The 12,083-nt window shown below is 39.9% G+C and overlaps 2 protein-coding genes across 3 annotated transcripts; one reads left to right on the top strand and one right to left on the bottom strand.

The window, feature by feature from the left end:
• The first annotated feature begins 257 nt into the window (after nucleotides 1-257).
• Nucleotides 258-4,514, top strand: rraga (Ras-related GTP binding A). 2 transcript variants are annotated; one of them, XM_056398131.1, is made up of 10 exons: nucleotides 258-369; nucleotides 769-891; nucleotides 1,802-1,901; nucleotides 1,999-2,065; nucleotides 2,162-2,384; nucleotides 3,139-3,234; nucleotides 3,317-3,439; nucleotides 3,546-3,637; nucleotides 3,735-3,850; nucleotides 3,974-4,514. In XM_056398131.1, the coding sequence occupies exons 2-10, from the start codon at nucleotides 865-867 to the stop codon at nucleotides 4,075-4,077; spliced, it is 948 nt and encodes a 315-aa protein (XP_056254106.1). In that variant the 5' UTR covers nucleotides 258-369; nucleotides 769-864; the 3' UTR covers nucleotides 4,078-4,514. The 2 variants fall into 2 exon arrangements, with proteins under 2 accessions (XP_056254106.1, XP_056254105.1); XM_056398130.1 differs by having other exon boundaries at nucleotides 288-442.
• A 1,293-nt stretch (nucleotides 4,515-5,807) lies between these two features.
• cnga2b (cyclic nucleotide gated channel subunit alpha 2b) lies at nucleotides 5,808-11,855 on the bottom strand. Its single transcript, XM_056397957.1, has 6 exons — nucleotides 11,755-11,855; nucleotides 11,506-11,616; nucleotides 10,323-10,474; nucleotides 9,637-9,775; nucleotides 9,417-9,523; nucleotides 5,808-8,368 (listed from the first exon to the last, which is right to left on the bottom strand). Exons 1-6 carry the CDS (start codon nucleotides 11,853-11,855, stop codon nucleotides 6,897-6,899), a joined length of 2,082 nt encoding a protein of 693 aa, XP_056253932.1. The 3' UTR covers nucleotides 5,808-6,896.
• Between the last annotated feature and the right edge of the window lie 228 nt (nucleotides 11,856-12,083).

Below are 12,083 nucleotides of genomic sequence, written 5' to 3'. Positions count from 1 at the left end.
TCGACAGTTGTATGCAGTATGCAGTTTTAAATTCAAATTCGTTAATATCGACTCAAACAAAACTATTTTAACACTTCATAGAGGAAGAGGAGAAAGAAAACACAGGGTTTCTATTCTCTGGGTAGTGTCTGTTAGGCATTTAATTCTCTGCCTCAACTCTACTTCAACCTTATAACTGCCCTAACCTGAGTTTTGATCTATTTATAACCTTAATCTAACCATAAACATGTAATCCGTCCGTGATTTTAGTGGTGAAAACAGCACAAGACCTGTCAGACAACACTCAGGGCAGAGAGCCCAAATCACTTCATGTGACTTTGTCGTAAACAGGAAGCAGCTGATCTTGACTTCACTGCCTGTTTCCACCAAGTAATGTGTACAACTGTATTCTTGAAACCAATTAAAAAACATAGTCTAAAGCTGCTTGAATATAAGTAACGGGGTAAGCAGACGATACACCGCTGAATTTTAACTTAGGTAGTTAGCCGTTTAGCCTGGCTAGGATACCTGACATGTATCTGGACAGTCTGTCGTGCTAGCTAAGTTAGCATTAGCTTAGGTGTTTATCCGGAACAGAGAAAATAGTTATAAATTAACATGAGTAAGATGTTTATATATTCCTCTGTGTCTGCTAAGCTAACGATAAAGTTAAACATTTGGACTTGTCCATCATTTGAGAGTTCAAACGTGTTCTCTGTAGTCACATGGTTTTCTGCTTCATCAGAGCTAAGTGGCAGCTAGGTGAAAATATTTGTGTCTGCTCCGCAGCTGAAGGAGAGGAAGGGGAGAGCTGCAACAGACACCGACTGAAGTCATCTGACCTGCAGCTCACTGAAATACTCTACACCGTGTCTGTTGAGGGGGATGTCAAGCACAGCAATGAAGAAAAAGGTGACGCAGCAGTAAAATCACTGGTTGTTTGTAACATCACAAGCTGTGGTGAAGTACATTTACTCATGTGCTGTACTTCAATACAGTACTGTTTCATGCTTCTACCCAGTCTTTCAAAATGATAAGCATTTAGCTATTTTCCAATGCCCCAAAGTGATTCAGGAGGCTGTATTCATAAACATTCAAAAATGTACATGTTGATATGCAGTGTTTGGTATTTTAGTGTTTCAGTCCCTCCATAACCAAAAATCATGAGTCAAAGGGATTGCTCAACGATTGCTTGCCAGGAATTGTAATAACTTTGTAGGAAAGTTCTCACATCTTTTCTGCACTTTCAGCACAAATTACACATCATCAGTTTCATTCTCTAAATTAATTTTTTTCATTTTAAGCAGCCTGATGAGAAGTTTAACATACTATAATGACTTATTAGGCACAATTAAGATTCATTATCTTTAATGTGTCTGTTTTTGGCAAATCACTTAAATTCACTTAAAAGTTAAAGAAATGGGGTATTTCTTCCCCAAAATTATGTTTATGACAGCATGGAGAATTATTTGAAGCAAAATTTTACACTGTTGTGTGGAGATATAGATTTTACAGAGAATAAACAGAAATCAAAACAAAACAATGTACATGCTTTTTGTCAAATATTTATCATACATGTAAGATCTTATGTACAAAACACAGAATCAGTTAATACAATAATGCACATTGTTTTACATTAAACAGTGTAAAGCTGTTGAAATTAGCTTCCTCTCCACTAGCTACAACATCCTAATGGAATACTTTTACATCATGGATTTTCTGTTTTTCTTTAAGTCTGAATATTTCTTTGACTATCCTTCACACAAGTAGAGAGTATAGACAATTTTAGTGATGGTCAAATCTGTTGCATTTATGCTTTCAGGTGCTACTGATGGGGAAAAGTGGGTCTGGAAAGACCAGTATGAGATCAATCATCTTTGCCAATTACATAGCTCGAGACACACGCCGCCTTGGAGCTACAAGTAAGGGCACTGAAAGCACATGAAGATGATATTTTGATCCCAAGTGTTTCTTTAATCTCATCTAAAAAAATTCTTGTCATTCTTTTGTTCAATGAAGTTGACGTGGAGCACTCCCATGTACGGTTTCTTGGCAATCTGGTTCTAAACCTGTGGGACTGTGGAGGGTAAAGTACATCTCTCTTTTACTTTAATTCATAGTGTTTTACCAAATCTGATAAACCCCCGTTAAACACTGCTCTGTGCTCTTCTCTACACATCAGACAGGACACGTTCATGGAGAACTACTTCACCAGCCAGAGGGACAACATTTTCAGAAATGTAGAGGTGCTTATTTATGTATTTGATGTTGAGAGTCGCGAGCTGGAGAAAGACATGCATTACTACCAGTCGTGTCTGGAAGCCATCCTGCAGAACTCCCCTGATGCCAAAGTGTTCTGCCTCGTGCACAAAATGGACCTGGTGCAGGAAGACCAGAGGGACTTGGTGAGCTTTACCTGACATTTTATACATAATTCATGTGAAATGCTGTTTTTCTGTCACTTTCACATTGTTGCTTTCTTTGTCATGTCATGTTCACACACTCACCAGAAACCTTGCTGCTACTGTCCTCCTTTGGTGAATGTGGTGCCCTATAAGTATATTCAAGTAATTCTAGCTAAAAGTGATGGTTGTCCCTGTGAAAATGAAATTAATTAATACATTTATGAAAAAAGTAAATGAATAAAATAATAATGATGTTTTATCTTTTTACCTTTCTCACAAAAGTAATTCTTACATAGAAATAAGTTATCAATTGAAAGTGGTCACCCAGTCATGACACTGTGAGCAAAAATCAGTATCCCATAATATTATTCCTACAATTTCACAGCTGTCAAGGCTACTGACAACGTCATGTATGCATCAGATAATGATGATGATGTTGTTTTAAATATGTTAAATTATTTTAGCATTAGCAATCATTAAGTTCCATCATTAAGTGGCACAAAGGGGGAAGGTGCAGAATGAAGGTTAGTAGAAAGATAGAAAGATAAAGTTAATATTAATTTAATTGCAATTAATGTTAATTGTAATGATCTATCATTATCAATTAAAAATAAAATCATTACTTTAGTAAGTAGTTAATTTATGTATTCAATTGTTTTTGATGTTGGACTACAGGAGAATACAGAAAGCTAACTGCTTCATGTCCTTGGTTTCCTGTGACCCAATGACTCTACTGTGTTCACTGTCTTTACAGATCTTTAAGGAGCGTGAAGAAGATCTGAAGAGACTGTCCAGACCTTTGGCTTGCACGTGCTTCAGGACATCGATCTGGGACGAAACCCTGTATAAGGTTTTGAATCTGCCTGGCTGTATGTTGAATTGTTAGCTGATAAAGTGGATAGTCTAAGACACATTTTTACTCATCTTTGCAGGCCTGGTCTAGCATAGTGTACCAGCTCATCCCGAACGTCCAGCAGCTGGAGACAAACCTGAGAAATTTTGCACAGATCATTGAGGCAGATGAAGTTCTTCTGTTTGAGAGAGCCACCTTCCTGGTAAGAGCAACTGCTTCCTGTGGCATGACAGCTTCTGGGCAGAAAATCTGGATCTAGAAATGAAAGTCTTTTCTTTCTTATTTTCCATGGTGCTTTGCAAATGCAGGTGATCTCTCACTATCAGTGCAAAGAGCAGCGCGATGCTCACCGGTTTGAGAAGATCAGTAACATTATTAAGCAGTTCAAACTCAGCTGTAGGTAAGTTCACTCTGCAAAAACATCACCTTTACTGCCCTATTCACCTGCAGCATTTTTATGATGTTTCTGATTTTTAAAAAAAATATTTTTATTCCAGTAAACTTGCAGCCTCTTTCCAAAGCATGGAAGTGAGAAACTCCAACTTTGCGGCCTTCATTGACGTCTTCACCTCCAACACATATGTCATGGTCATCATGTCAGACCCATCCATTCGTAAGTAGTGAAGAGCCATTCTCTGCCTTGAGTGTATAGTTAAGAAACCAACTCAAAATAATAATAATAATAATAATATTAATGATAATAGTAATAATAATGATCCATGTGTTTATTTTCTAGCATCTGCAGCCACTCTCATCAATATCCGTAATGCTAGGAAACACTTTGAGAAGTTGGAGCGGGTGGATGGACCCAAGCACAGCCTGCACATGCGAATGCGCTAGCTGGCGCATTTGTCCCAGTGGATACTCTCAGCCAATCAGTGCACAGACCACAGAAGGCATGTTGCGGCCTTCCACCTTGCCGATACATATGAGCAGCCCTGCACCGTTTCTCTATATTTTCACATTCAATCACAGTTATTACGAGAGAAATCATATTTTCTTTTGGTCTAATTTCTACAGTATCTTGAACAGTGATCCTTTTTGTTGAAATATTTGTCCTAACTTGATGCATTAAAGAAAAAATGTATAGTTGTGCTTATTATGGAGGCGGCTACCTTTGCTGTCACACTTTGTCATACACGGTAGATACATTCACTTCATGCAATGCGTGAATCCCCGTGATCGGGGGATGTTATCCCCAAATTTGATTTTCAGATGCAGTTTGTAAGCTGTTACTCTTTGACAGTACAAACAATATAGTTATATTCAAAAAAATATCATATGTGATGTGTTTTTTCTGCTTTTATATTTTGAAAGTCCTCACCACTTGATCCACATTTACAAAAACATCATATTTATGGCGGTACATGTTTTAAACAGATCTACATATTGGTACATATTTACTTCCTGTACAAACTATCCTGCTTTGATAAGGTTCATGTTATTTCCTCTATTCACTACAATGCCCATGCACATAAGACCCTATTAACACTGCACCAGTTGTCCTGTACACATGGCACATGGTGGCAAAAGTGTGTAGGGGGTTGGTTGGAGCTGCGTGGGAGGGGACATGATAATGGGGTGCACCTGTTAAGCAAGCTGAATGGAACTGACAACAGTGTATGTGCAGATGGAGCAGCATGTTCATTTCAGTGAATTTAACATGACAGCTGCATGTAGTGCAAAGTGAATGTCCTATGTTGGTACTGTATATAAGTATTACTCTGCAACATTAAATATTCACAACTACATAAGCAACAATTAAGGTTATAAACATCTCCAGGTATTTATTGAGAATTTAACACCCAAAAACTCATCTAATCTACTTTATCAGGACTTTGTGGGATTGGTTTGAGTTCAACACGTGTCATCAGATTGTGATTCAAATGTTGCTAAATTCTGATTGGTGCAAAGAATTACATGACATCACTGCTTACCAAATCTCATTGGACTGTTGGCAAACACTTTATTCTTAACATAAAGGATCTGGCTCCAAGATTATAAAGATTCCTGTTGAATCCAATCCGTAAAAAGGCTGAAAATATGTATCAGTGAAATACGCCTGAAACACTCAAACTGAGCTGTTGCTGTGCTGCTTAAATCACCAGTGAAGGGCTGCGTTTCTTCAGTCTTTTGAGATACACTGCTGTGATTGGTCGAGTGTTTTGTTATTGTCCCTTAATTTGATAGATTAGTATGAGTTAATACTTCTTTTTATTTCAAGACTGATCTATATTCAATAATGTGTTGTGCCCAGACAGGCAGACTAAATGTTGTGCCATTCAGCCACCACACATATCTAACACATATCTGATTTCCGTGATTTGAGGGACAAAATTGGTTGTAAAATGAAAGATTTTTACAAGTCTAGATTACAAAAAAATTATTGTTTCAACCCAATTTCAATTATATTTTTCAATTAAGTCGACTCTTGCATAAAAATATAGGATTACATTACATGTAACAATGATGATATGTGACCTGGAAGTCAAACATTAAACTTTTCCATCAAATGTAGCCCATATATAGATTATATATTTGATCTCATACTAAGGTTATATTTAGGCCAAGATGGCAATCTTCATATGCTGTTGTCAAAACGTTTAATATTTGAGTCTATCAGGAGCTATATCTGTCATTTGTTTCTAATATCGTACAAAAGCGAGACCAATGCATTAACCAGCTTACAGAAGGTAACTGGAGATTTTAGCACTTTAGCCCACCCACTCCTTCAGGGACTGCAGGGGATATGCACTCACTACCTCCTGCCTCTTTATTATAGGCAGCTCTGCTGCAGAAGCATTGTTCCAGCTCTGCTTATCATCACTGCTCATGTGGTTGACTTGTATCCTGGAATGTTGAGGCTGAATAACTGGAAAATCCCCGGCCCCTCAATTCACAGTGTGTAATAGAGATAGGAGAAACTAAATGTAAACTAAGACAAAGCATCTTACTTGTTTTAATAAAAGACTAGCAAACCCATTTGCAGCACAACTGAAAAATATAAACAACTGCAAATTGCAAGTGAGTCACTTCATGACAGTTTAAAACCATTTTCAAAGCAAAAACTCCCCTTAAATGTCCCACAGTGTGTCTGATTCAGATCCAACCTGGAAAATAAGGACACTGGAAAATAATTGTTTGTGTATGTGAACCCAGCAATCACCTTCAACCAACTCTCCTTGGACTTTTTTCCCAGGAGGGGCAGCAAGGGAGGAGGTGCACAGGGCGAGAGCACAATATATTTCAAGAGAACGAATCCCTCCACTGATGCAACCCAACACAAGATGTTTACGAGTGACCCAACAACTATAACAACCAGCAATTTAAACTTGTACTCTAGCTTTTATTTTTCTTCTCATGTGTGTTTACCGTACCTTGATTAAGCATCTTCAGGAAAGAAACCTTAAAGCCACAATTTAAACACATTCATCTAGCTGGTTTTGGCACAGTCACGAACCCAAAGACTGCATGGGCACAGCAGTGTTGTCAGCTTTCTTTTCTTGTTTATTGACATGCAGACGTCTCTTTACACTCAGCTAAACTGACAAAACATTCTCTCAATGGAAGTTAAAAAGGGTGTCATGAGGTTTTCCTACTCTCTTAATGAGTCTGTATCAAAGTACTTCAGGAAATCTAAAAGTCTCTCGGTGAGACAGTTAATGTTTTGATGTTGTGCTCTTCCTGTTCTCCATCTGCACATTATTATCAGCAACAGGCACAGGGTCTGTTTCATTGACCGTCTCTTCATACGCATCCATGTCATGGTTTGCATCTGCGCCACAGTCCATGTGGTCCAGCTGCCGCTCCAGAAGAGTGATGCGCTGCTTCAGCTGTTGCTGAGTGTGTGTGTATTCATTAAGTAGACGGGAAAAACGAGTCTGAAGTGTGTCCAGAGAGGACTCCAGCCTCTCGACCTTCTCCTCTGTGTCTTCTTTCTGCAGCCCGCCACTCTCTACAGTCTCGTCCAACAGACCCTCCTTCATCAGGATCTCCCGGCCCCTCTCCTCTAGCACAGTCTTAGCATCTGGATACTCGGTCACTGCCTCCATCAAGTCGTCCTTAGAGAGGCAGAAGAGATCAGAGTAACCCAAGCTGCGTATGTTGGCTGTCCGACGATTTCCCATTTTACTACCTTTTATGTTCAGGATGCTGATTTCCCCGAAGCAGCTGCCAGAGGTGAGGAGAGCGTACTGTGTGACCCCGTCATCAGCCACCACAGCCAGCTTCCCCTCCTTAATAATGTACATCTCCTTACCTATGTCCCCTTTTCTGCAGATGTAATCTCCTGGACTGAAGACCTGTGGTCGTAGTTTGAGTACAAGCTCCACCAGCAGTCCTGCCTCACAATCTTGAAAAATGCGCACTTTCTTCAGGGTCTCCAGGTGTACATTTATAGCAATCTCAGCCCGCAGTTTGTTTGGCAAGTTCTTCAACACCTCCTGCTCATCTACCGCTTTCTTGTTTGTCCAGAGGTAATCAAACCATTTAATGACCCTCGTCTCCAGTTCTCTGCTGACTTTGCGGAAGTGCATGTAGTGTTTGATAGCATCGATCCGGGCTTGAAACTCAGCACGGGTTGCATTCATGTTGGCAATCATAGAGCCAACGTTTCCCACAATCGTGGCAAAGATCAGCACCCCGACAAGAAAATCGAAGACCACAAATAGGTACTCTTCATCTCGCACAGGTGCAGGCATCTCTCCAATGGTGGTGAGAGTAAGAGTCGACCAGTACAGACAGTAGACGTAACTCCGAGTCAGGGAAGCGTACTCAGGCTTGGAGGTGTTTGGGAATACCCACGTGTCCGAGCCAAATCCCAAAGACTTGGATATAGCGTAGTAGATGCATGCATTCCAGTGAATGATGACCAGGATGTAGAGCACCAAGTTGCAGATGCGGAAGATGTTGGGGTAGTTGGTGCGCGTCTCTGTGCGGTCAAAGAATTCAAACATGCGTGGGAAGCGCAGCAGGCGGTTGAACCTGAGCTGTGGTGTGTGGATGCCAGTGGAGATGTAGGCCAGGTCAGTGGGCAGGATGGACATCACGTCCAGCTTGAACTGCAGTGTACGGACGTAGCTGTCTCTTAGCTTGGCGTGGTCCTTCACCAGCAAACCTTGTTCCAGGAACCCTGAGGAAAGACAGATTGAGCACAAATTCAGTTGAGCAGTGATGCCTCATCTCATCTCAGCTCACTGCTGTGTTTTATCTCTGAAAATCAGTTCATGTCGTGAGATGAAGCTGTACTGTGGATGAAAAAAACTTAAAGCTGGTCTACTCAAAATGTTTATATCAACAAAGGATCAGATTACAGTGTTTGATATGAAAAGTATGACTTGTAGTGACAAACTTTCAGGGTTTTTATCATCTCACCCTTTTTAGCTGCTTTTGTCTCATTGTTTTGGTACGGTTACTCTCATTTACTTTGTTTCCAGCAGCAGCAGCAGGCACCTGATTTTAGTGAAAAAGATCTGCTAACTTAAGTTAGTGGAAACCAGAAAAGAGCTAACGGAGAGTGAATATCAGACTTCCATTTGCCGTGAGCACAGAAACATGACCCAAAATAAATGCTGATGTTGCTCTGTGTCTGCTGGGTGTGTAAAATGGCAACTATTTGCTTCGAACCTTCTACGTGATAAAATGTCAGTGTTGTATTTATACTTTGTTCTGCTCTCCATAGAATAAAAGAATCACTTAATGCAGCTTTAAACATTTTATGTGCTTGTAGTTTGTGCTCGCTTATGTGTTCTGTTGTCGAGGATAATAAGTCCAAATGACACAAGTAGTTTAAGGACAACTCACCTCACCTGGCTTAATTAATATTACAAATGCAACATAAGCCAGTGTTGCCTTTGACTTTGTGCTTCTGGATATCCTGTGACCTGGGTGCAAATGTAAATCATGCCAATTGTATAATACTGAGGGGAATCATTCTGCATTGTGTTGTAACAGCATTTCAAATGTTACCAAACACTGAATCTTTTAGGTATTGGGCTGAGAGCGACATATACAATGCCAACCACAACAGGATTGTCACATTTTTCAACAAACAGTAACATATACCATCAGAATAATTTGAAAGATATCATCTTTAATCACATAAGATGTTTACACATAGGGTCTTTAAGGCTTAACACTGCATTGTGTCTTGATGCCAGAAGCCGTATTTCATAGGTTACCTGTGCGAAGTCGGACACAAGTGTCCATAATGTATACAGTGTCAGAGAGGTAGTCCAACACCAGCCAGCAGATGTAATTGCCCACCTGTAACTTGTCAAAGCATGCCCTGTGGATAGAAAAAGAAAAATGGTTTACTTAGCCTAATAAGTGGACACTACATCCATCATCATTCTCCGGAGGCTGCAGGGCCTAAACAGATGACTACTGTGGGGTTATTACCTTGCAACAACAAGGAACAGGTTGTACAGCACTGCTGTGGCAATGACAAATAACCAACGGTAGTAGGCGTTATCGGATGGGGACACCACAAACAAATCCCACTTTTTCCTGAAAACATAGAGAGATCGCAGATAACACACTCAGATAAAACTATGGCTTATAATTCTATAAAGTAGTACATGTTACTGTAAAGATATGCAGAAAAACAGAAGCAGTTGCAAGACATAAGGCAATGCAAAACAACACCTCCACAATAAATACTATGATTCAAACAGTGTATTGTATGTATGTCATTTTTAAGGCTTTGAGGTGTTGTCTTCTAATGTATTATGTTGGAAGTTCAACTTCTTTTCCCGACATAGCAAAGCAAAAAATCATCTCAAGCAGGACCTGTCTATGAACTTAATGGGACAGTTGGAAGCTTAATTTTTGCCCTGAAGCCCCAAGTGCTCATCTGATTTGCTCAAGTGTAACTCTGTGGTGACTGCTGGGATAAATTTACCCTGAAACCTAAACATGCCCTAAGCTTGTGTGCTGATTAGGTGCCTTGTAACTCTTGTGGTATAAAATTATTTTGAATTTTACTGGTCATCCAGTGTTATGTAATGTAATGTGTTCATCAAAGTCCATAGTCATGGTTCAAGGTGGCAGGAAGGCATACTTAAAGATCCCTTTAGCATTGTTGCCGTTGGCGTCTGGTTGTGTGTTGCTGATGCGGCTGGGGGCTGTTCTCAGCTCAGGGCCACGGAAGCGCTCCAGGAAGGAGTCTGGCCGCTCCTCCTCCTCCAGCAGACTCCTGTGTGCCCATTCCCTCAGCCTAACCACCAGGCTCACCAGTCTGACACACACATGAGGAACAGACACACACATCTCATTAGAAATTAAACGTGAATGATGTTTCAGTCAAAACAACTTGTAACACTTGTGTTAAAGTACCAGGATACATGAAAACAATGACAGTGATACAAAAAGCACACATCTTGAAGGAGCTGCATAATGATTCAGACCCAGGTTAAAAATAAACAAATGAATAGTTATTAATGTACAACAACATCAGAGAGAGGACTGGCAGTCTCACCAGGTTGGGTAAAACACACTGACAGTGGGGCAAGTGAATGGGTGATGAAAAAAATTCCCGACATGTCCCATCAGGAAACTAAAATAGACGACTGTAAGATTTAATTGTGATATCCTATTTTTGACTGAGAGGAATCAGGTTTATTGAAAATATTGAGAAACCAATACCATTTAGCTTGACTGCACTCTCACTAGTTCAAACGATTCTACGAGTTATGTTTAAAATGGTACAAGTAAGTTTTAATTTATTAAATTATTTGGGAAAACATCCCTCAAGAAAAGATCCATTATCTTGGCATCAAGGAATTTCTCAGTGTGTGAAATTGAACATATGCTCTTGCTATAAAATATTTAGATTTCTACTAATTGTTTAATCCTCCAATGAGTATTGAGCTCTTTCTATAAACAAATGAAAAATTTTAGAATTTTAGTCTATACACTTTCTTAAACGCTCTGGATTCACAACTGATTTCATTGGTTTCTATGAAGTTATTGTACTTTTTTGTCAAGATTCTGGGAAACAAACAACTTAAAATACAACAAGAAGAAGTTTTACACATTGACAAAACAAGATGGAAAATGTTTTCTCTGTTTTCATGGTCCCTATACAACATTTTGATCATCATCATTTTCTGTACGAATTTCAAACTTTGTCTGCAGAAACAGTTGTGGGCTGTTTTTAAAAAAGTAAGAAAACCTTTGTTTGAAACAATAATGCATCAGTGGCGGTCAGTTTCTGAAGGATTTGTGAAGGAGGCGGATGGGCCACAGCTGGGCTGTCGCAGTTTTTACCTTGAGATAGCGCCGCTCCTTAGAAAAGAATTTCTGGAATTGCCTCTGTGAGCGCCGAGAGTGGCGATTCTTTGTAGCTCTGAGGAAGTGTCATCACAGTCAGATGGCACCCTGGGAGGAACAGAGAGAAAATACACCAACAAACAAACATATGACATTTCACTTTTTTGTAAATTACATGGTTTACTTCTCTCGAACAAACCTCTGAGACAAGTACATAAAAACAAATGACTGAATTGTTCTCATCACCTGCTGAGAATACTCTCAGCTCTCTCGATCTCCTCCTCCAAGGTGGTCTTCACTGACAGATTGTGGGGTGACCGTTCTCTCTCTGCCGCCTGGCCGGTCATCTTCAGCTCTGACAGTGTGCATAAACACTCATATTAAAGACACTTTTGTAGCTGTCTGTTCAATATGACTGGGAGAGTTGAACAATGTTTGGAGTTGGCTTTTCATGCAGTTACACTGTGGCAGGAGAAGAAAGTGTTTATAGTTCACAGGGAGCCTCAGTGTATATGGTGCGTATGACAGATTATAGTCAGGGGACAGGGGACAACTGGGACTGTCTGCCACAGTCC

The sequence above is a fragment of the Seriola aureovittata genome, chromosome 15 (genome assembly GCF_021018895.1).
Source record: "Seriola aureovittata isolate HTS-2021-v1 ecotype China chromosome 15, ASM2101889v1, whole genome shotgun sequence".
Lineage (NCBI taxonomy): Eukaryota > Metazoa > Chordata > Actinopteri > Carangiformes > Carangidae > Seriola > Seriola aureovittata.
This window is presented reverse-complemented; position numbering and strand designations above follow the sequence as displayed.

What these genes read in the sequence shown, in the direction of transcription:
- rraga (XM_056398131.1), top strand. Translation starts at nt 865, where the DNA reads ATGTCAAGCACAGCAATGAAGAAAAAG. An exon ending in AACCTGTGGGACTGTGGAGG is followed by an intron (nt 2,066 to 2,161) that starts GTAAAGTACATC and finishes TCTACACATCAG; the next exon opens with ACAGGACACGTTCATGGAGA. An exon ending in CATGTCAGACCCATCCATTC is followed by an intron (nt 3,851 to 3,973) that starts GTAAGTAGTGAA and finishes TTTATTTTCTAG; the next exon opens with CATCTGCAGCCACTCTCATC.
- cnga2b (XM_056397957.1), bottom strand. Translation starts at nt 11,855, where the DNA reads ATGACCGGCCAGGCGGCAGAGAGAGAACGGTCACCCCACAATCTGTCA. An exon ending in AGGAGCGGCGCTATCTCAAG is followed by an intron (nt 10,475 to 11,505) that starts GTAAAAACTGCG and finishes TGTGTGTGTCAG; the next exon opens with ACTGGTGAGCCTGGTGGTTA. An exon ending in CACACAACCAGACGCCAACG is followed by an intron (nt 9,776 to 10,322) that starts GCAACAATGCTA and finishes GTTTTATCTGAG; the next exon opens with TGTGTTATCTGCGATCTCTC.